This window comes from Borostomias antarcticus, assembly GCF_949987555.1.
Source record: "Borostomias antarcticus genome assembly, chromosome: 17".
In the NCBI taxonomy this organism is placed as follows: domain Eukaryota; kingdom Metazoa; phylum Chordata; class Actinopteri; order Stomiiformes; family Stomiidae; genus Borostomias; species Borostomias antarcticus.
In genome coordinates this window covers 15636736-15658556 of record NC_140250.1, presented here as the reverse complement: position 1 = coordinate 15658556, position 21821 = coordinate 15636736, and the positions used below count along the sequence as shown (strand labels likewise).

The 21821-nt window shown below is 47.0% G+C and overlaps 1 protein-coding gene across 1 annotated transcript; it reads right to left on the bottom strand.

Annotated features, from left to right (window-relative positions):
• Positions 1–253: 253 nt before the first annotated feature.
• Positions 254–21446, bottom strand: pgap1 (post-GPI attachment to proteins inositol deacylase 1; the record flags this gene model as incomplete). The annotated part of the gene is made up of 26 exons (XM_084452238.1): positions 254–4901; positions 5025–5129; positions 5361–5554; positions 6120–6170; positions 6306–6441; positions 6734–6964; positions 7227–7411; positions 7614–7652; positions 7849–7954; positions 8722–8788; positions 9969–10020; positions 10137–10210; positions 10341–10416; positions 10676–10753; positions 12269–12320; positions 12515–12561; positions 12664–12747; positions 12967–13025; positions 13171–13276; positions 14292–14358; positions 14451–14503; positions 15175–15332; positions 16468–16639; positions 17357–17532; positions 19493–19646; positions 21315–21446. The coding sequence occupies 26 exons, from the start codon at positions 21444–21446 to the stop codon at positions 4763–4765; spliced, it is 2793 nt and encodes a 930-aa protein (XP_084308364.1). The 3' UTR covers positions 254–4762.
• Between the last annotated feature and the right edge of the window lie 375 nt (positions 21447–21821).

Sequence of the window (21821 nt, the reverse complement as noted above, 5' to 3'; positions counted from 1 at the left end):
AGCCCCTTAGTGGCCATACAGATGTGGTACAGTTGAGAGATTAAGTAGCCCAACGCTAGTATTATATTAGTATAAGTACTGGTTCTGTCTTTATGAGAGCATTTTCACATCATCTACAAGTCAACTTTGATACAGGTGTGCATCCCTGAGTGTGTAACAGGTAAAATGATGCACATGGATGCTGTCATTGCTTCTCACGTTTTTATTTGAACAGCAATAATGCTTACAAATGCACACTATTCCATTTATTAACATTAGAATTTTTAAAAATGTGAAAAATATAAAAACACCAAAGCAATTTTTTTTTTGTTAGGACAATTCTTAAACCTGAGAATTGGGTATGCCAATATCCATCAGTAGTACTCCACCCCAAACCCAGCTGTAAAAAACAGATTCCCTAGATGGGGTCAAATATGGGTTTAATTTGAGTGAAATGCGGAACTACTTTTTGTTTCAGCAAAGATCATGAAGACTGTTTAGGGCCATCTAGTGATAGGATGTTGAAGGTTTAACATTTGTAGAAACAGACTGCATCTGTAACAGACTACACAATGTAACACTTGCCTGGATGTTCACCAAGCAATTAAATATGCTATTACGTCACAACAGGTGACAGCTTTCAATAACAAACTGTCAATGTACAGTATTGAGAACATGAGCTATTAGCTAGTTCACTGCATTCAATTTGTCAAAACAAGCATTACCGATTCCTGAACACGTATGATTCTGTGACTCGGCACTAATCTCTGCACAATTGTGAAAAATCTTTCATGACATGGTTGAGAGGATTCCTCTAGCCTCAACATATTTGAGACAAAATGAATATGGTTATCAGCCAATATTTTGTAGTTAGGCTACTTGTAACCAGCTGAGCTAGGCAGTCAGAGAAGAGTCTCTGTGAAGTCAAGTTCCAATCGTAAATGCATGGGAATAACGGTTAAGAAGCAACAATGAACTTAATGGTGTAGCATGATGCACTCAGGTGAAGGAGTTAAGGAAAGTCCTCTAAGTTTATATTAGACAAACAGGAGCTTCCCTGTCCGGTGGGTTAGCGTGAGGATGAACTGTCCATCGTACTTCAAGTCACGGCACAGTCACTGTGAACACCAAAATAAACCACATTCAGATTCATAGAAAACACGGTCATTTAAACGAGTTTTACCACAGGATTTAGCTATATCTGTTCACAATTCACATGTGGAATGAGGCAGAGTATGTGCGTTTCAAAAGCACTAAAACTGCAGCGAACAGAGACACACCGCTGGACATGTAATAGCGCCACGACACGTCTTATGTACTCAAACACGTCATACAGGTGCAGATACAGTACAATCACAGTGCAGGAGACACGAGTGTCTTTGTGGAGTGTGTGAGTGTGTGTGTGTGTGTGTGTGTGTGTGTGTGTGTGTGTGTGAGTGTGCGCATGCGTGCAGGTGTCTGAGGGTGTTTTTGGTCCCGAGAGCTGGACAAACTGCCAGTTAAGATGTAGAGGTTTTTCATTTATAGGCTATTTTGTAGCTACTTTGTGTACAGCTTCGTTAATTCATAAGACAAAAAAACAAAGTGAAGAGAAGTGAAAGTGTAGAGCTGACTTTAGGCTAACGTATTACTGTACAGTAAGGTAAACCTTTCAGTAACACTTTAGAATAACGATCAGTTATAAGACATTAATAAGCTATTAGTAGATAATGAAACTAATCATGAACAAACCATTTGTAAGTGATTATTATATCAATTAAAATTGTTTAACATTTCCAAATGATTTATACATTATGCCTTATGCATTATCAACACTGTACTTGATTTGTTCATCATTCATTAAATAATGTTATTTGAAGTGTAGGAACACATTTGTGAATGATTTTAAGAAAATATTCTTTGATTAAAGCTACATGTATAATTTTTGTTCATGGTAAATACAAATTAACAAATGATTTATAAAATATTTTTCAAATATCTATAAATCATTTGCAGATGTTATTGTGTGCCCTAATCTAGTGGAGACTATTCATTACTTACAAATATCTGTTAATGTTTCTAAATTATTTGTGGACTTTTTACTCCCGTTTTGAGCAATCTGACTTGTCGACCCAGCTGTGTTTTAATCCGGGTAAAACGGCACCAGTGAGACCGATCTGATCTCGTCTTTGTTGTGTTTTGTTATTTCCGAGGGGTGAATTTAAACCCATGTCTCCTGCATGACAGACCTCATCCTAACCAGCTACACTACCGAGAAGACAGCTAACTGGTGACACAGACGGATATTATACTAGTGGAGTGACTCTATTCAACTGTCTTAAATACAGACACTAAGCAATTACTAGACGTCTTTTCATGTTTAACAAATTATTGAGATTCAGAACTGCTTTGGGCTGCAATAAAGACTCACGAGTTATATTCTAACTAAATGTTTAACACAATTGTTAACCATGAAAAAAATCAATACATGTAGCTTTAATAATTTTAAGAATATTCTTAAAATCACAAATGTGTTCCTACACATTAAATAACATAAGGAACAAATCAAGTACAATGTTGATAAAGCGTTATAAATAATGTATAAATAATTTTAAAATAATATACAAATTTAGTTATAAATGATTTACAAATGTATACAAATGATTTGTTCATGATTAGTTCATTATCTACTAATAGCTTATTAATGACTGACGGTGGTGTAATAACAGATTGTTATTATAAAATGTTGCCAACCTTTCTCATGGCATGTTAAAACCTTAAAACCAACCTTTCTCATGGCATGTTAAAATGCAGTATGTTTTGGGTAAAGTTTTGCTACTGAAAGAGCATTGACACCTTTCAAAGGATTTGAGTGAATATTTCCAGACAATCTTTTGTGATTCCTATGCCACTGAGGCCAGCTTGTTCCTGCTGTACTGCAGATCTCAGACAACATCCGAGGCCAAGTGTTCGCCAGAGATGCTGGTCTTTGTGACATCGTAAGCCCGAAGGGGAAGTGTCTCGCATGATAGGCAGGTAGGACAACGAATGCGTGTTGGGGGGTGGGAGGGGCTTATCAGCAGAAAGGCACTAGCTGTCAACTGAGGGATAATAAAGAGGGATGCTGGTGAGCGTCAAAATGCGCGCGCACACACACGCGCGCGCACACACACACACACGCACACACACTAAATAATCACATCATTGACAACCGAAAGTCCAAACCTCCACACCCCCACATGCTAATGGCTAGACATGAAGCCGTTCATAACCCCAGTCAGGTACATGACTGACACGCTGAGCTACAGTCCAATCAGCAACAGCTCCTCTAGTGGCCAAGTTGAGTCAGGAGCGAAACAGACACGTGTTCATTACCAGTTTAGGAGATATTCACCAAGTTAATTTCCATTATAGTAAACCACGACAGCTCCGTGCTGATATAAAACATCAAGCCTCATCTCAAAGAGATAGTTGACCTACCTGAAAGTACAGTCGGACTTAAACAGTCAACAGTTTGGAAAAATTGAAGTATATCATTAAGGCAAATAGCAGGTGCTCACTTTGTCCCCCTAAAGCTTGCTAATACTCGCCAGACTCGCCGGATCAATGGAGAAAAAAAGTCTGTTTATCTATCTTGTCTGTTTTATGGCCTAAACTATTTGGGTTTAAAACCCTGTCCTTTAACATAACTATTAACAGTGCTTAACAGCAACCCTGTTTGCCAAAGAAGCTCTGGTAATCTGTTTCATCCATTACCCAGACTGGTGAAAATCCTGTTACTGTACATTCGTCTGAGACCATTCCAAGCACACATTCAGCCCCTGACCTTGAGATATGATCACATTCCTGATAACGACGATGGCTTGATAGTAAGCTGAGTCTTTACAGTGTGTAGAAGGAGTTCTAGTTAAATGACCTGGATTTGGGTGGCTTAAGGCTAGGAGCAACTGTACACGTCAAAGGAGGTGAGGAAACCAGATTGTGAGTTGAGAACGGGGAGGGATTCTGTTTCAGATGGACTGTAAGACTGTGGCTTTTCGGGCAAGACGGCCCTGGACGTGCACGGCCACGTGAGTTGATGGTGACGGCCGAAGTCCAAAAGCTAGTGACACATTCACTCAATATCACTAATACCACAAATACAGCATGTCCAATTACAGCAGTAACAAATAAATATGAAACATAACGCGAGTAAAACCCTGTTGATAATCTCTGGTAACAATACTGTCCTTCATCAAGTGCGGCTGATCACACCTAGCTTTCTGACGAGAGCTGTGAACAACGTCGTAGATTTCCATGGGAGTCATGTTGACAATCAGGGCGGTAGGGAGATCACTTTGTACATCCTTGCAAATGGGACCTTTTGATGCACACACGACAGGCAGTTCCCAAAACTAGGTACAGCCCCGTCCCAAATCAATCCCTCAGCCTGATGCCTTTGCTGAGATCTGAGTGGATTGGGCAGATGACATGGAGGAAGGTCTAACCAGCCAGGAGGTGAGTAACAGTTATCAGCACATTCCTCACACCTGTAAAAACCCCTCAGACCTCACGTTCCAAGCAGGTAAGCCTTAGGGGTTGATTTAGTATTTGGGCTTGGACTGATGATGGCTTTGCCCAAGGGCAGCCGTGTTTACCTTCCTGATGGAATGACCAGGTGGGTCACCCCCGGGCTGGTCTGGCTTATGGGCGGAGCCCCCACAGGCTCTTTGTGACCGCTGGATTGTGATAGGCCCAGACCATTGGATTGTGATAGGCCCAGACCGTTGGATTGTGATAGGCCCAGGGCAGGTACCAGCCGGCATCAAACAAGACAGGAAATGGTCAGCAGACCCAGGGCTGCCAACAGGAAGTAGGTGACTCGGTACAGATGGAGTGGAGAGAAGGTCACCATGGCGATGGAGATGGGCAACAGGAAGTGGGATGTTAGAGGCAGGAGTTTACTGGAACACGCAAACAAAACACAAAAACAACAATATATTTCTGATCAAGACACATCATATTTACATTACAAACAGATACTGTATAAATAAAGGTGGAAGAAAAGTGAGTGTGTATGTGTTTACCTGTTGCTGAGCTTCAGAGTGTTACAGTTGATGAGCAGCACATTTGCAAAAAGGAGAGGCACAGTGTGTGGCCAGCAGGGGTCCGGGTCCAACTGAGTAGAATACCTGCAAAAAGGGGACACACACACACACACACACACACACACACACACACACACACACACACACACACACACACACAACACACACAACACACACACACACACACACACACACACACACACACACACACACACACACACAGAATAAACAAAACAAGTCAGTGTGTACGCAGTACTACCCAACTACCTGACTGGCCCTGGTTACCTCAGGAACTACCTGACTGGCCCTGGTTACCTCAGGTTGCGCGCCCAGTGGATGAGTGATGGGGCGCTGAGCGCGAGCGGCAGCGTGAGCAGCGTGGACAGGCTGAGGTGAAGCTGCAGGTCGTCTCTCACATCCTGCAGTACACACTCCGACAGCAGGGGGGCGCACTCTTCAGGTTTGCTGTCGGTACTGCCATTCTCGGGCTCTCCCTGCCTCCGTGGGGCCTGAGAGAATCCATGAGGCTGTTCATACTGTATAATGGCACTACTTCACATTACAGCTCGGTAATAACAGGGTGAAAATTAAAATCTGACCAGATTCTCATGGGTGTTCAGTTCACAAATATCATAGCTTGTTCCCAGAAGTTCTTGCTGTCATGAGAGCTTCTGGGTACTCAGAATACGAAGGATAAAACCGTGGAATTTAATAAAAAACGTTTTCCAGCTCAGATTCCATGTTATTACATAGAAACCATCTCTGTTTCCATGTAACAAATCATGGGCTTAACCAGGATACTAGGAAGGGATTTGGGGGTTGCTACACAGGTAACTACTACTAGTAACTACTGGTATTTGCTGGTCATATCCTAGTAATAATGTAGATATTAACATGGTATTATCCTGGTAACTATTCAGGTAACTACTACTAGTTATGGATAATTGCCATGGTATTACCCTGTTATTACCGAGCTGTTACTGTATGTAAAGTGGTACCGATATAATTCATGTTTAACGACTATCAAATATTCTGCAGATTTTGGATGTCCAAGTAGTAATTTGCGGATCCTACCAGGTTCAGCATGTGACTCAACGACCTCTCTGTCATCTGCAGTCTGAGCACCTGGAGACAAACACCAGACAGGAAGAGACATTACTAGACGACCACAGAAAGGCTAATGCCTGCATGAACACTAGAGAGATCCATCCTACGCCCTGGTTTGATTATTGCTCTGAAAGTGCATTTCCTCAAACCCACCCTGTAGAGGTAGAGCAGGAAGGCGGCAGCGATGGCCAGCGCTCCACAGGAAGTCCCGCCCAGGACGCTGAGAGACAGGATGAGCAGGAGCTGTGTCCGCGGGCGTAGGGTCCCACAGTCTCGAGAGACGGAGGGTCTGGGGATGTGCAAGCACACACATGCACACACACGCACGCGCGCACACACACACACACGCGCACACACACACGCGTGCACACACGTGCACGTGCACACACACAGACACACGCACACACTATTAAAACAGCTATTCCTTTCACTGAGTTCTCAGATTGGTCAAACTCAATGCAAGCACAGTTGTCTACTGTGTTTTTTGTATTGATTGAAATGGAAAGCACTTTGGTCAACTCTTGTTGTTTTAAATGTGCTCTATAAATAAAGTTGGATTGGATTGGAAGCAGACGACGTACCTGTGCACGGGAGCCAATAGGAAGGAGAGCAGGCGGAGGGAGAGGCGGAGCACCGCGCTGCCCCAAAACGCCACCGCCGCCCCCAGGACGTACAGCAGGGGGGCCAGGAGGCGGGGCCAGTCCTCGGGTAGGGCCGCGCCTGTTTGGGAGGTACCATCTGGGGAGGAGGGGGGGAGGGCGTCCAGGGGTGGGAGGTAGAGAGCTGACCAGCCCTCCTGGACCCAGCGATGTCTGAGGCCCAACAGGGGGAGTAGAGAGAAACAAGACTTATAGATACAGAACAGGAGAAAATATCTATTTTATATATATATATGTGTATATATAATATATATGTGTAAACCTATTGTCATGACTAGGCATCAAACATGATACCCCTTGCCCATATAGGGGTTATAAAATATCGCTGTCCAAGCTAATTAGCATGTAAGCTAGTTAGCATGTTAGCCTCTTAGCTTTGTAAGCTAGTTAGCATGTTAGCCTCTTGGTGGCTCACCTGAGCAGCAGGTGCAGCAGGTAGACCGGTAGGTCCACTTTGTGGGGCTGCAGGGCTCTTCCCACAGCCTGGCTCATCGCTAGGGGGCGCCCCGTCTTCAGGATAGAGGACATCTGCCCCCCGCAGGCAAGGAGGAGCGCTACAGCCGTGTACACGGGCAGCACCGGCCCGCAGAACCTCAGAACCTGAGCAGAGAGAGACAGAGAGAGGAGAGAGAGAGAGAGAGAGAGAGAGGAGAGAGAGAGCGAGCGAGAGAGAGAGAGAGAGCACTCTAAATCCATTCCTCCTTCCTCGAGGTCATCCCTCATCCAGCATGATCCGACTGCAGAAAGGGTGCTGGCCATAGAGATGTACGGTATTTCCTCAGAAGCCCGCAGAGGATCTCACCTGTCCGAGCACCCTGGGAAATGAAGTCCTCACTGATACCTGGAGATGAGTTACAGTAAGAAAAAGAACCTTGTGATGGTTTGACTGTTGAACTCATGGAAGAATGAGATATTGTACAACTCAAAGAGGCTTTTGGCATATAAAAAGGCCTTTTCTATGTTATTGCAGTCAAAATTCATTTTCAGACACTATTTCAGCATGGCAGCCTGTGTCAAAGTGCACTAAGCAGCAGTACCTTGTACTGGCAGTTGGGGGCAGTGTGGAGCTGTAGGAGTACACCTGATGTGTTGTCAGGACGACTTGTATGGAGCATGCCTGATATCTCTGTTACCGAGGGAACACTGAGAGAGATGAAGAGAGACCAGAATTGTTATGGTGGAAAATGAGCGAAAAATGAAAAATGATTAACTTAAAAGTCGCACTGAAATGAAAAAAGCATTGTGTCCCATTTTGGTTCACATAATTGGTCATAGTGTTCACCTATTCAGCGATGTATGCCAAAAAATTTACAAAATTCTACTTTTGTTGTAATCTTATATAAAAGTATATAATTTCTTACTTCCTGGAAAACGGTAGGTCACGTGCAATGACGACAACAGGTACCTTAGATTTTAGCCAATAATCTCACAACATCCACCCGTCAATCAACGCTATCCTTCTATCGAATCTGTCTAAAGTTCTTAAAACCCGTCCACTTGTCAATGTTCCAATCAAATTCCTCTAAACATATGTCCCACCCTCATAGCTTGTTTGCTTCGGAAATACGTCAAACTACGACGTTAGATGATCTCAAACGTCCGTTTCAGTGCGACTTTAATAATAATAATAATAATTTTATTTATACAGTATTTTATTCATACATTTTCAATCAAAGTGCTTTACAGAGTAGCTAAAAAGGCAAGTGAAAACATACATTAAAAACAACACAATATCAATAAAACAACACAATACATTCTTAAGACACATATACAACAGAAAACAGGTGGGTCTTTAGCTTAGCCTTAAACACTTCCACTGAGCAAGTCTGTCTAAGGTCAATTGGAAGACGGTTCCAGAGGGTCGGTGTGAGGAAAGAAAAAGCTCAAGTTGACAGAGAGCCCACCCTTACCTGGCAGTGGTGAGTGAGTCCTCCCTAAACCAAGGCACCTTCATTCTGTACACATTGGGCTGCCTGTCTGGAAGAGAGAGAACCAGCGTGTATCACAAAAATGCATTTCCATGTGCTTCTTCTTCTTCTTCTTCTTCGTTTGGGTAGGTTGGTTGATTTGACCTTTCCCCCCCGGACTCGGGGCCGAGGGGCTATCGTTTTACCACCCCGAGCCTGGGTGAGGGGTCACCCGGGCTATATATCCGGGCTCGCCTCCAGGAGCCACGTCACTGTTTCGTCATCCACGACCGTCACTGGTGCGCAATATTCCCTGGTGGAGTAGACCAGGGCTAGGGCTGCTGTACGCAGTGTTTTTGCGCCGGTGCCCCAGCCTGATTGGACCAGTCGCCTCATCAACGCCACACGAGCTGTTAACTTCTGGCACAGTGACTCGAGGTGTCGGCAGAACGTGAGCGACCTGTCCAGAGTCACGCCGAGGTAGGTTGGTTCGGCGCTGCATGGCAGGAGTGTTCCATCGATGTGCACTTGGAGCTCACGTTTGGCTTCCTTGTTGTTAAGGTGGAAGGCCGCCGACACCGTCTTTGCCTCGCTGAGCTTCAATCTCCATTTCCGAAGGTATGCCGCTAGTGTCTGCATGTCCTGGCTCAAGGTCTCCTCCACGGCCTGCCAGTCTCCAGCTGAGTACACCAGCGCAAGGTCGTCTGCGTAGGCGTACTTCCTGGAGACTGTGTTCGGCAGGTCGTAGGTGTAAATGGCCTTTACACCTGGCCCCTCCTCCATAAAGGAGGGGGGCCAGGACAAATCCCTGGGGGACGCCGTTCTTAAGGCATCGCAACCTGCTTCGCTGTCCGCTACCGGTGGTGAGGGTGAAGCTGCGGTCTCGGACAAGCTCCATGATCATGCTGACCATGTGCCTGTCCGGAAGCAGGCGGAGCAGCTTGCAGGTGAGGCCGCGGTGCCATACGGTGTCGTAGGCAGCCGCCAGGTCTTTCAAGACTGCTCCGGCCTTCTTTTTGGCCAAAAAGCTGTCCTCGATGTCGAGTCATAAAAGTGACTTAATCTACGGTCGATCTCCCACGTTGGAACTCGGCCTGCTCCTGTGGGAGCAGCGGGTCGATGATTGGTTCGACACAGGCGTAGGATCCATGTGCTTATGTCCATATATATATATATATATATATATATATATATATATATATATATATATATATATATATATTCCATCCTCAAAAAAAAAAGAATAGTACCTTTAGCAACCTTGCAGTGGCTTACAACGTTGATTCTGAAGGCCTGGTATACCTGGGGAAAAATAAATGTATGTTATGTAGATAAGATAACAAGACAGTGTGAGAGAGAACAAGAGAGAAAGAGAGAGAGGGAGAGAGAGAAGGAGAGAGAGAGAGAGAGAGAGATACCTGGTGAAAATGTTGCAGCTCTACAGTGTGGAGAAGTCCGGAGGAGTTGACAGTGACATCGCTAACAGTCATCCCTGGACATGAGAGAGAGCCGACAGGTGAGACCAGTGAGGACCGGGGACAGGGTGCTATGAGCGTTGCTAGTTGCTTCATGAAAGATGTCAGGCGTGGAGTCGGGAGACATGAGGGGACAGACAGACTTACCGAAGGAGAGGACATGAGGGACGGGGACAGAGATGGTCTGAGACTCCTGTCTCTGCCACTCACACTCCACCGTGAACTAGAGGACACAGAGGACATATTGTCAGGGATTATTTACTGCTGTACATGTCACATGTCTTGGTTATGGTAAAGAAGTGACAAGTTATGAATAGGACATTAGGACATGCTAGGGTGTTAAATAAAGTGAGATTTAAGGGGACAGAGGGTTCGGTTTTGATGGAGGCAGAAGATTGTCCAGTTTACAGGACGTGTTGACCGCGACATGGAACAACAACTCAATAGCATTGTGGGTAACGCTTTCAGAAAACCAAACACACCTGTTTGCCATTGAGGTTTGAGGCTCCAACAACCAGATGGGACACAGTGGTCAGCTCACCCAGAGTCAGCGCCAGAACCTGGACCGAGAGAGCACGCGTGAGCGTGACCGTTCATTACAGAGTCCACAGTCATCACTCTGAAAGGGCTACAACAGGGTCGTCAAACATATCTAAACATATTATGCCTCACAAGGTGAATTGATAAATCCGTTAAAAAAAGTAATGTTAATGTTATTTTCCTATATTGGAGACTGTGTGTTTCCTATTTGGACCACTAGGAGAGAGCAGTTCTGCATTCTTACTTTAGTGTTCTGGAGGCTGTGTGAAAGCTTCATAAGCTACACTTCACCTAAAGCGTGACCAGATTGTGATGTGTGTAGGCCTATGCAGGGAATGGTGTGTCCATGTGTGTAATTCATTCTTGATGTACTGTAATATGCATGACATCTGTCAAGGAGCCTTTATCAATAAAGCGATTTTGGCCCGAGTGGAGTTGTTGGTCCAACGTGACCTGTGACCTGTGACCTTTGAACTCACCCTGGGCTCGAGAGAGAGAAGGTGGCTCTTATAACGAAAAAGTATCGCACACCAAGGTACTCTACTTGTAAGGTGATGTTCACTGAAAAAACTGATCAGTTACGGGCGTGTGTGAGCTATAGATGTGGGCGTGTGGGAGCTATAGATGCGGGCGTGTGGGAGCTATAGATGTGGGCGTGTCGGACCTATAGATGCAAGCGTGTGGGAGCTATAGATGCGGGCGTGTCGGACCTATAGATGCAAGCGTGTGGGAGCTATAGATGCGGGCGTGTCGGAGCTATAGATGCGGGCGTATCGGAGCTATAGATGCGGGCGTGTGGGAGCTATAGATGCGGGCGTGTCGGAGCTATAGATGGGGGCGTGTCAGAGCTATAGATGGGGGCGTGTCGGAGCTATAGATGCGGGCGTGTCGGACCTACAGTATAGATGCGGCCGTGTGGGAGCTATAGATGCGGGCGTGTCGGAGCTATAGATGGGGCCGTGTGGGAGCTATAGATGCGGGCGTATCGGAGCTATAGATGCGGCCATGTGGGAGCTATAGATGCGGGCGTGTCGGAGCTATAGATGCGGCCATGTGGGAGCTATAGATGCGGCGTGTCGGAGCTATAGATGGGGGCGTATCGGAGCTATAGATGCGGGCGTGTGGGAGCTATAGATGCGGGCGTGTCGGAGCTATAGATGGGGGCGTGTCGGAGCTATAGATGGGGGCGTGTCAGAGCTATAGATGGGGGCGTGTCGGAGCTATAGATGCGGGCGTGTCGGACCTACAGTATAGATGCGGCCGTGTGGGAGCTATAGATGGGGCCGTGTGGGAGCTATAGATGCGGGCGTGTCGGAGCTATAGATGCGGCCATGTGGGAGCTATAGATGCGGCGTGTCGGAGCTATAGATGGGGGCGTGTCGGAGCTACAGATGGGGGCGTGTCGGAGCTATAGATGGGGGCGTGTGGGAGCTATAGATGGGGGCGTGTCGGAGCTATAGATGGGGGCGTGTGGGAGCTGGGCAGGTTTAGACGGCATGCCTGAGGGGAGGGGGAGGAGCCAAGGAGATGTTTACCTTGTAGGCTGGTAGGAGTTCCGTCCCCAAGGACAGATCCACTCCGCTCACGCTGAGGAGAGAGGGAGAACGCATTCCCAGAATGAACGAGAGAAAAGGAGGGTTAGGTTTGAGCGGAAGAGTGATCAGAGACCAGGATGTAAAACAGTGTGAAGAGAGGGAGCCGGACGCGGAGAAAAAGAGGAAGAGAAACGACAGAACTGACAGAAAGATGGATGGATGGAAAATTAAACACGGACTCACCACATGGGTCCCTTCCTCTGTGTACAGCCGTACACCCAGCTGGTCATCTCCTGTTAGAGGGAAACATGGTTATTGTAGTTTTAGTCTCGCTTGCCAGTCTCACGGACTACACACGTTGTTTGGTAGCCGAGCATCATTTCACTTCCTCTCACCAGGCTGTTGCTACGGCAGTAGAAGTGGCTGTAGGCTTTCCTGCGACTGGACAGTGCAAACAGGAAGTACTTGACTTGCCCTTCCTGTGGACAACAAGTTATACAGTACATTTAGGTTCAGACGATGGATGAAGACATTATGCACATCTAAATGTGACGGCTTGACTCCACTGTGTCCGTCAGTGTCTGCGTCAACCTTCAACCATCAGACTCCACTCCAGCCTTTGTGTTGCGTTCGATGCCTGCGTCCGATGCTAGGAAATCGCCGAGGTTAATTTCCTGTAACTTGCCATGTGGGTTTACCTTAGGGGTGGTGTAGTCCAGGCGGAGTGTGTTCACCTCAGTCCACACCTCAGGAGAACCTGTAGAACATGAAGGGGGTGAGGAGACTAGGGACTACGGTTCTACGGTTCCTTACAGTGGCTTGAGACACACAACCACGGTCAATAATACACACATACACACGCATGCACACACACACAGACACACACAGACACACACACACACCTGTGAAGGAGATGGAGGTCTCTTGCATCTCGTCCAGCATGCGGACAGGGTGTCTGATGAAGTGATGGTTCAGGACGGACATCCTTTTCTCTGGGTCCTCTATGAACTGAGACACACGGGAAAGGTCACCTCAACAAGCAGACAAGGTTTGGGGCAGCTGTGGCTCAGTGGTAGAGCGGCTCGTCCAATGATCGCAGGGTCGGCGGTTCGAATCCCGCCTCCTCCTGTCCACATGTCGAAGTGTCCTTGGGCAGAGACACTGAACCCCAAATTGCATTGCATTCATTGTAAAGCACTTTGGATAAAAGCGCTATATAAGAGCAGTCCATTTACCATTTACAAGCGACAGAGATCTCAAGTCGGTCCCAGCTGACGCCAACACTTTCATTGTACCCCGCTGATGAATGCCTTAGGCCGAAACGCGTCAGCAGCACTTCAATAAAGCATGACTTGAGCCTCAGCCTTTTTAATGATACAGGAGTGGCGCTATTTTACCACTCTGAGAAATTCTTTTCATGACTTTAACTGCTGAGCACCTACACTGTAGGGCTGCACAATTAATCGTGAATTAATCGAAATCGCGATTATGACCTCCGCGATTAACTTATCGCAAAAGGCCGCAATTAATGTGATTAATAATTTTGCTTTGTGCTAGGACTACACGGACGAATCACAGGCGCTTATGCTGTCTGACCAATCACATGCGTTCCCGCTGAGTGGTTAAGAAAAAGATGATGTCGCTCAAGCCCAGCAGGTCATATGCAAACTGTGCAGAGCTAAAGCTATTACTTTGAAATATTAATCGCAATTATTAATCGCAATTACCATTTTGAAGCAAATAATCGCAATTATTATCTTTTGTCATAATCGTGCAGCCCTATAAGCACCCTCTCCGAACAGACCTGGAGGACACACACCTGCTCCACATCCACTTCCATCGCCCCTCTCCTTCAAAACCACGAATACTTACAAGGAAGACGAGACTGAGTTTCTATAGTACTTCTAATGCGTTGACCTATCGCTGTGTTTTCAGATCTATGGTTATGGAGAAAACGGGTTGAGGAAAAGTATCGAAGCTTCAAAGCAACCAGCTCTTCGAACCAAGAGTGTCAGATGCTCACCTGTCCTGATTCCGGGCTGATGAGATCGAAGAAGGCCCGAACGGTAGCGAGGACCAGCTCTTTGCACCTGGAGTACACACAGTAGAGAGGGAGTGAGGCGAAGGCCTATTGTGCCACACTTGGCGGAAACTGCGAGGGAGGCGTGGCCTCTGCGCTCACCACACGATGGACAGGTGGTCTGTGGACACCCAGGTCCTGGGCACCGCCGTGGCCTTCGCCCGGGAGATGAACGGAGAGACGGTGAGATTGGGAAAGAACAAGGAGGGACAACGAGGTAAACCAACACTCATGCCTCATTTAATAATAATGTTTTTATTCTGTTTTGTCATTCTAATCATTTTTATTTATTTATTTACTTTACATTCATTGTAATTAAGCATGGTGACCAAGGGAGACACTCCATAAGCCCCTCAGGGTTTCTTGTCTTTCTTGCACCCACCTCAGAAAATGTATTATGTATATTATTACTGTAATGGTGGATGATATTTGTGTGCTAAAAAATTTAAATGTAGCTGTTTCTCCTGAGCTCCCACAGTGTGATTGGTCATCTCACCACCAGAGACAGTGTGATTGGTCATCTCACCACCAGAGACAGTGTGATTGGTCATCTCACCACCAGAGACAGTGTGATTGGTCATCTCACCACCAGAGACAGTGTGATTGGTCATCTCACCACCAGAGAAAGTGTGATTGGTCATCCCACCACCAGAGACAGTGTGATTGGTCATCTCACCACCAGATACAGTGTGATTGGTCATCTCACCACCAGAGACAGTGTGATTGGTCATCTCACCACCAGAGACAGTGTGATTGGTCATCTCACCACCAGAGACAGTGTGATTGGTCATCTCACCACCAGAGACAGTGTGATTGGTCATCTCACCACCAGAGAGATCTTTCCGGGGTCGTCGGGGCAGGGCAGCGCCGCCAGGCCAGAGCGCACCTGGTAGTCACGGTAACCGCCCCCGACGGAGAGCACGGTCACGTTGCGCAGGTCGTCCTCCTGGCCGGCCCACCGCTGTCTGACCGCTGAGTAGAACTCTGGACAGAGAGAGAGAGCGCTGAGTAGAACTCTGGACAGAGAGAGAGAGCGCTGAGTAGAACTCTGGACAGAGAGAGAGAGCGCTGAGTAGAACTCTGGACAGAGAGAGAGAGCGCTGAGTAGAACTCTGGACAGAGAGAGAGAGCGCTGAGTAGAACTCTGGACAGAGAGAGAGAGCGCTGAGTAGAACTCTGGACAGAGAGAGAGAGAGCGCTGAGTAGAACTCTGGACAGAGAGAGAGAGAGCGCTGAGTAGAACTCTGGACAGAGAGAGAGAGAGCGCTGAGTAGAACTCTGGACAGAGAGAGAGAGAGCGCTGAGTAGAACTCTGGACAGAGAGAGAGAGCGCTAAGTAGAACTCTGGACAGAGAGAGAGAGCGCTGAGTAGAACTCTGGACAGAGAGAGAGAGCGCTGAGTAGAACTCTGGACAGAGAGAGAGAGCGCTGAGTAGAACTCTGGACAGAGAGAGAGAGCGCTGAGTAGAACTCTGGACAGAGAGAGAGAGCGCTGAGTAGAACTCTGGACAGAGAGAGAGAGCGCTGAGTAGAACTCTGGACAGAGAGAGAGCGCTGAGTAGAACTCTGGAGTTCCTAGAGGCATCAGCTCCCAGTATTTCACCACCTCCAGTGTGTGTGTGTGTGTGTGTGTTACACAGTGTTCCCTCCATACTCAGTAGGTGTGTGTGTATTGTTCCCTCAATACCTAGCAGGTGTGTGTGTGTGTGTGTGTGTGTGTTGCCTCCATACCTAGCAGGTGTGTGTGTGTGTGTGTGTGTTGCCTCCATACCTAGCAGGTGTGTGTGTGTGTTGCCTCCATACCTAGCAGGTGTGTGTGTGTTTCTGTGTTGCCTCCATACCCTGCAGGTGTGTGTGTGTGTGTGTGTGTGTGTGTGTTGCCTCCATACACAGCAGGTGTGTGTGTGTGTGTGTGTGTTACCCAGCAGGTGTGTGTGTGTGTGTGTGTGTGTGTGTGTGTGTGTGTGTGTGTGTGTGTGTGTTACCCAGCAGGTGTGTGTGTGTGTGTGTGTTACCCAGCAGGTGTGTGTGTGTGTGTTACCCAGCAGGTGTGTGTGTGTGTGTGTTACCCAGCAGGTGTGTGTGTGTGTGTTACCCAGCAGGTGTGTGTGTGTGTTACCCAGCAGGTGTGTGTCCAGGCAGAGCACCGGGGCCTGGTGAGGGGAGGCCAGCGTGATGATGAGGCTGACCAGACGCGAGCTGAAGCGCGGCAGGGTGAAGAGCGCCCGCGCCACCACGCCCCCCATGGAGTGACCCACCAGAACCACGCTGCGCGGGGGCGCGTCACGGCCCTGACCGGGGGAGAGGAGCGCAGTTAGCAGGCCACCTGGTTCACTGACCAAACCTCAACACAGGGGCTCAGAAGGAGGATTTGAGGACAGGTCATGTGAAACATTTTTAACATTCTAAATGTTTGTTTTATTCCGTTTTCCCACTCATCACTAGTATGGTCATAACTTTTGAACAATAGATGATATTTCCAATCTGCTATTCTGAATTGCCCACAACATTGTGTATATTTCATACACTCTTAAGTTAATTAAAATGGTTGAAAATGCAGTTGTTTGATAAAGTATGGCGGCCGGATTACATTTTTGTAAAAATTGCTGTATGAAATATGATTAATAAAGGATGATTAGCCTCAAATAATCATACAGATATGTATATCCTGGGAAGGCCCTGGTTCTTCTCTTCAAGGTGGTGCTATTTGTGATATAATATGAACATCCCCCAAAAAATAAAATTTCAAAAAATGGATAAATATTCATATTCATATTGGAATTTTCGGAATGTTGGGCTCAGACTGGATAGGGTTAACGTAAAGCGCATTGTGTTGCCTCTGTGTATGAAATGTGCTATACAAATAAAGTTGGATTCGATTTGATTTACCCCGATCCCAAAGGCACCCCTAAAGACCACTGTTGACAAAGACCCAAAACAAATATTATTTGGCAATAGAATCCCTCGTAGAACCCCTTTTTGACCTCATTTGACCTTTAACCCCTGACCTTGTAGAGGCGCAGGATGGCCTTGATGCTTTCGTGCAGGAAGTGTGTCTGGCGTGGCAGGCTGCCCCCGTACAGCGCCACCAGCTCCTCGTTGAAGTCCACCGTGAACACGTTGAGGTGGAGCCCCCCATCCAGCTGCTCAGCCTTCCTCAGCGCCACCGAGCCCAGCGAGCGAGCTGGGGGGGGGGGGGGGGGGTGGAGTGGAGGTGAGGGGGGGGTGGAGTGGAGGTGAGGGGGGGGGTGGAGTGGAGGTGAGGGGGGGTGGAGTGGAGGTGAGGGGGGGGGTGGAGTGGAGGTGGAGTGGAGGTGAGGGTGAGGGTGAGGGGGGGGTGGAGTGGAGGAGAGGGGGGGGTGGAGTGGAGGTGAGGGTGGGGGGGTGGTGGAGTGGAGGTGAGGGGGGGGTGAGGGAGGGGTGGAGTGGAGGTGAGGGAGGGGTGGAGTGGAGGTGAGGGGGGGGGTGAGGGAGGGGTGGAGTGGAGGTGAGGGAGGGGTGGAGTGGAGGTGAGGGGGGGGGGGGGGGGAGTGGAGGTGGTGGAGGTGGGGGGGGGGGGGGGGGGGACAGAAGAGAGTTCCAGGTTATGAAGCTCCGTACTGTAGTTTAAATCAATTAATGTCATTGTCAAAACAAGAGAGTCCTAGATTGTGAGTGATAATAAAAGAGGATATGTTCTTAACCAATAGACAGACATTTCCCAGGAGCTTGCTCGATCTTCTAGTTGAGAGACGTCAGGGAAGAGTTTTTACAGCTCACTTTTCTGGCCCCTGGGTGAAACTGTTTTTTTGCTATATCCCCTAATATGTAGGGGTGGAACCTATGCCCACCTCCCCATTACTCTCTGTAAAGCGCATTGTGTTGCCTCTGTGTATGAAATGCGCTGTACAAATAAAGTTGGATTTGATTTGAGTGCTACAGTATGTAGATGAAACAGAGGGTCAATACTTAACCAATGGCTATTTTTGTGGTTAGAAAACACAGTGATTGCTATTTTATTTGTTTACCCTTAAAAGTTAAACCTTAGCTTAGGTCAACACTGATCCTTTCTCTGCTTGCTGAACTGTCCGGTGTGTGGATTAGGGTCGAAAGAGCTCCTGGATATTAACACCAGCTAACCTCAGAGAGGGGTTAGCACAGGAGATTATCAGATCAACTATGGAGGCCAGTGCATGGGACAGAGTCAAGATAGCCCATATATAAAACAGTAAACACATGAAACTGGTTAAGTTGAAACCTCTGGTATCTTTACCATAAGCTTCCTCTTAGCTTATTATTGGCAATACTGACAAATATAGAGAAACATGAAAGGTGTGAATATGAAGATGTTGTTCTGTTGAACAATCATAAACGACTATGTGCTTTTATGAGGTATGCTAAGTGGTTACAAGCTACTAATATATGTCTACTATATGTCTAACACATGCAAAACCAGCTGATGCAACAGAACTCCTATAGAACAATGAAAATTGACCAGCTCAGCGGCCTTGTGGTTAGTGTGTCCACCCTGAGACTGGGAGGTTGTGAGTTCGATCCCTGGCCAAGTCATACCAAAGACTATAAAAATTATATATAAAAGCTCCTGTCCTATGGGCCATAAGGCTACTTACGTACTTACAATGAAAATTTAGCATTGTGTGTGTGTCCTCCCTCCCTCCCTCCCTACCAGGGAGAGAAAACACCTCATACACACACATCTTCTGATGAAGGGGCTGAGAACAGTCTTTAACTCCTTCAGAACCACAGCGTTTAGAGACTGCTACATGGAGCTGTATTCTTCAGAGGAACTGAGGAAGCCTCCTCACCAGCCAACCCCAAATATGCATTAGCATAGCTATTTGAAGCACAACAGCCTTACGAATACAAGCCTGAAGTTCTGTTTTTATTAGCCCATATCTTGACTGTGCTTAGCATAGGGTCTGGTCCAGCCTCAGCCTGCATTCAATCAATCAATCAATCAATCAAAGCTTTATTTGTATAGCGCATTTCATACCCAGAGGCAACACAATGCGCTTTACAGAGAACAAGGGAGGTGGGTATACGACCCACCCCTACATATTCCAGAGGGAAGCAAAAAAAACAGTATCACCCGACTGAATTCAGAGTGGGTGGAGCCTAAGCAGGTGTTGACGTGGGGAGCTCACCTTGTTTGTAGCTGCCTGCGTTTCCGGGTAGGAAGAGGACGGGGGCACCACTGAGCTTGAGTCCCCGGGTCTCCTGAGCGTACTGGCCCTCTCCGTACAGGTAGAGCCCGTAGGCCGGGTACAGCCGGGCCACGCGGCGCGGCAGAACCACGCGCTGGGGGGAATACGGGACCACATTAGTTCATAGGCCTACTATCTATATGGAGCACTGCCATGCACCACTACACTGAAGGCAATACATGACACACACACACACACACACACACACACACACACACACACACACACACACACACACACACACACCTGCAGCTTCTGGACACATGAACACAACAATCAGAGTTCACAGTTGAGTGGAAACACACGCATGCACACGCACAGACACGCACACACACACACACGACACACCTGCAGCTTCTGGACAAATAAACACAACAATCCATGTTCACAGTTGAGTGGAAACACATAAACGCAAACATGCACACACACAGACACGCGCGCACACACACACACACAACCAGTCTCACGGCATAGCTGACAAACAGGCCAGGCCTCCAGACATACAGTAACAGACTGAACAATGATGATGGTGTAACTAAATTAAAGCCATTGCATCTGGCCTCTGGATAAGAGAAAGGATGGCAGGACCACGCTCAATGATCACATCGACAGTAATTTGATAACTTATTAAAGGGGTAGTGCGCTATTTTGGACATTTAGCCCTATTTGTGGTCTGTCTACCATGAACCTGAAACATAGAGACCATAATTTCACTGATCGTTCCAGTATTGAGCTAGCTGCAGTTTCTATGCAGGCTCTCACTGGGCTACAATGGAAGTCAATGGGGCATACATAAATGTGTTGAAAATGTGGAAAAACTATGATAAAGTGGTTTTCCAAGACAAGAAGCACAGAATGTAATCTTACCAGTCTCAGTATGCTCTCCTGTGAAATGTAGCGCAATCTGAATAATTTTACATGTTTGGCATGGCATGCTGGCAGCTTGGACATAAGCATTCACCTGGCACTTGTTTTCACTGCTCTCACAGAGGACTATGTGCAAGTCATGCCAAACACCTAAAATATTCGGATTGTGATACAGTACATTTCACAGGAGAGCATACTGAGACTGGTAAGATTACACCCTGTGCTTCCCGTCTCAGAAAAGCACATTTATCATAGTTTTGCAATGCATTTACATATGCCCCATTGACTTCCATTGTAGTCCAGTGAGAGCCTGCATTAAAACAGCAGCTAGCTCAATACTGGAACGATCAGTGAAATTACGGTCTCTATGTTTCAGGTTCATGGTAGACACACAAATAGGGCTAAATGTCCAAAATAGCGCACTACCCCTTTAAGGACCAAGCTCTCTCTCTCTCCTACAACGTGATGATCTATCGAACCCCGTCCTACTGTAGGTCATGTAGAACCCTACGCCAAACAGCATCCTACAGGGGCAACCGCAATCGCTTCAAGTGTCCCATTTCATAGTGAAATACGAAACGGTGTGCATGACACAGCCAAGGGACAAGGTCAATATGAGGAAGTGCCCTGAAAATACATTTGAGCTGCACAGGTTGAGTCAGGTGCTAACAGGTGAAATTAGCCACTATGGGACCGACCAACCCATTTCTGAATGTATGCATCTACCCATTTTGAAAACGGGTTTCCTTAGAAAAAGGCCGTCCGTAGTAAGCAAGCATTTAGCGCCAACGTTATTGTCCAGTCCATCGAAACCGAAACGAGGCGCGTGGAACCGAATTCGTACACAACCAAACCGCGTGGAACCGAATTTGTACACGACCAATAGGCTACTCACCCGGTACTCCGGGTACTCGAACATATAGGTCATACTGCACCTATTTTCTTCGAATCCCAGCAACAACTCTCTCACGCCCATCGCCAGAAGCCCTAGCGCACATCCATAAAAGGCCACAGTGGCGACTCTCATGTCTACGGTCCTTCGGCTTTTCTCTATTTGCGTATTCTTCCCATGTTTATTTTTTCCCAATGTAAACCCTCTTCGTGCAAAGTCCAATCTATGGCAAGCATGCAGTAGGTGCCACTTCTCGTCAGTGTAGACGCCACTGACTGACAGGTCGCTCGACCAATGAAAGAAAGTATTCCAGGGAGACGGGCCAATCATAGTTTACAGTACGTCAGTAAATACATGGTGATGTCATTGTTCTTGTTCTGTCAATGAAGGCGTTGTCCCCAGTGGTACCCCTACTGAAGTAAAAAATAAAAATAAAAACGTGCTGAGGTTAGTAATAGTATCTATATGAAAATGCTTACTGTAGTGCAAGGAAGGCATAATATGTTTGTT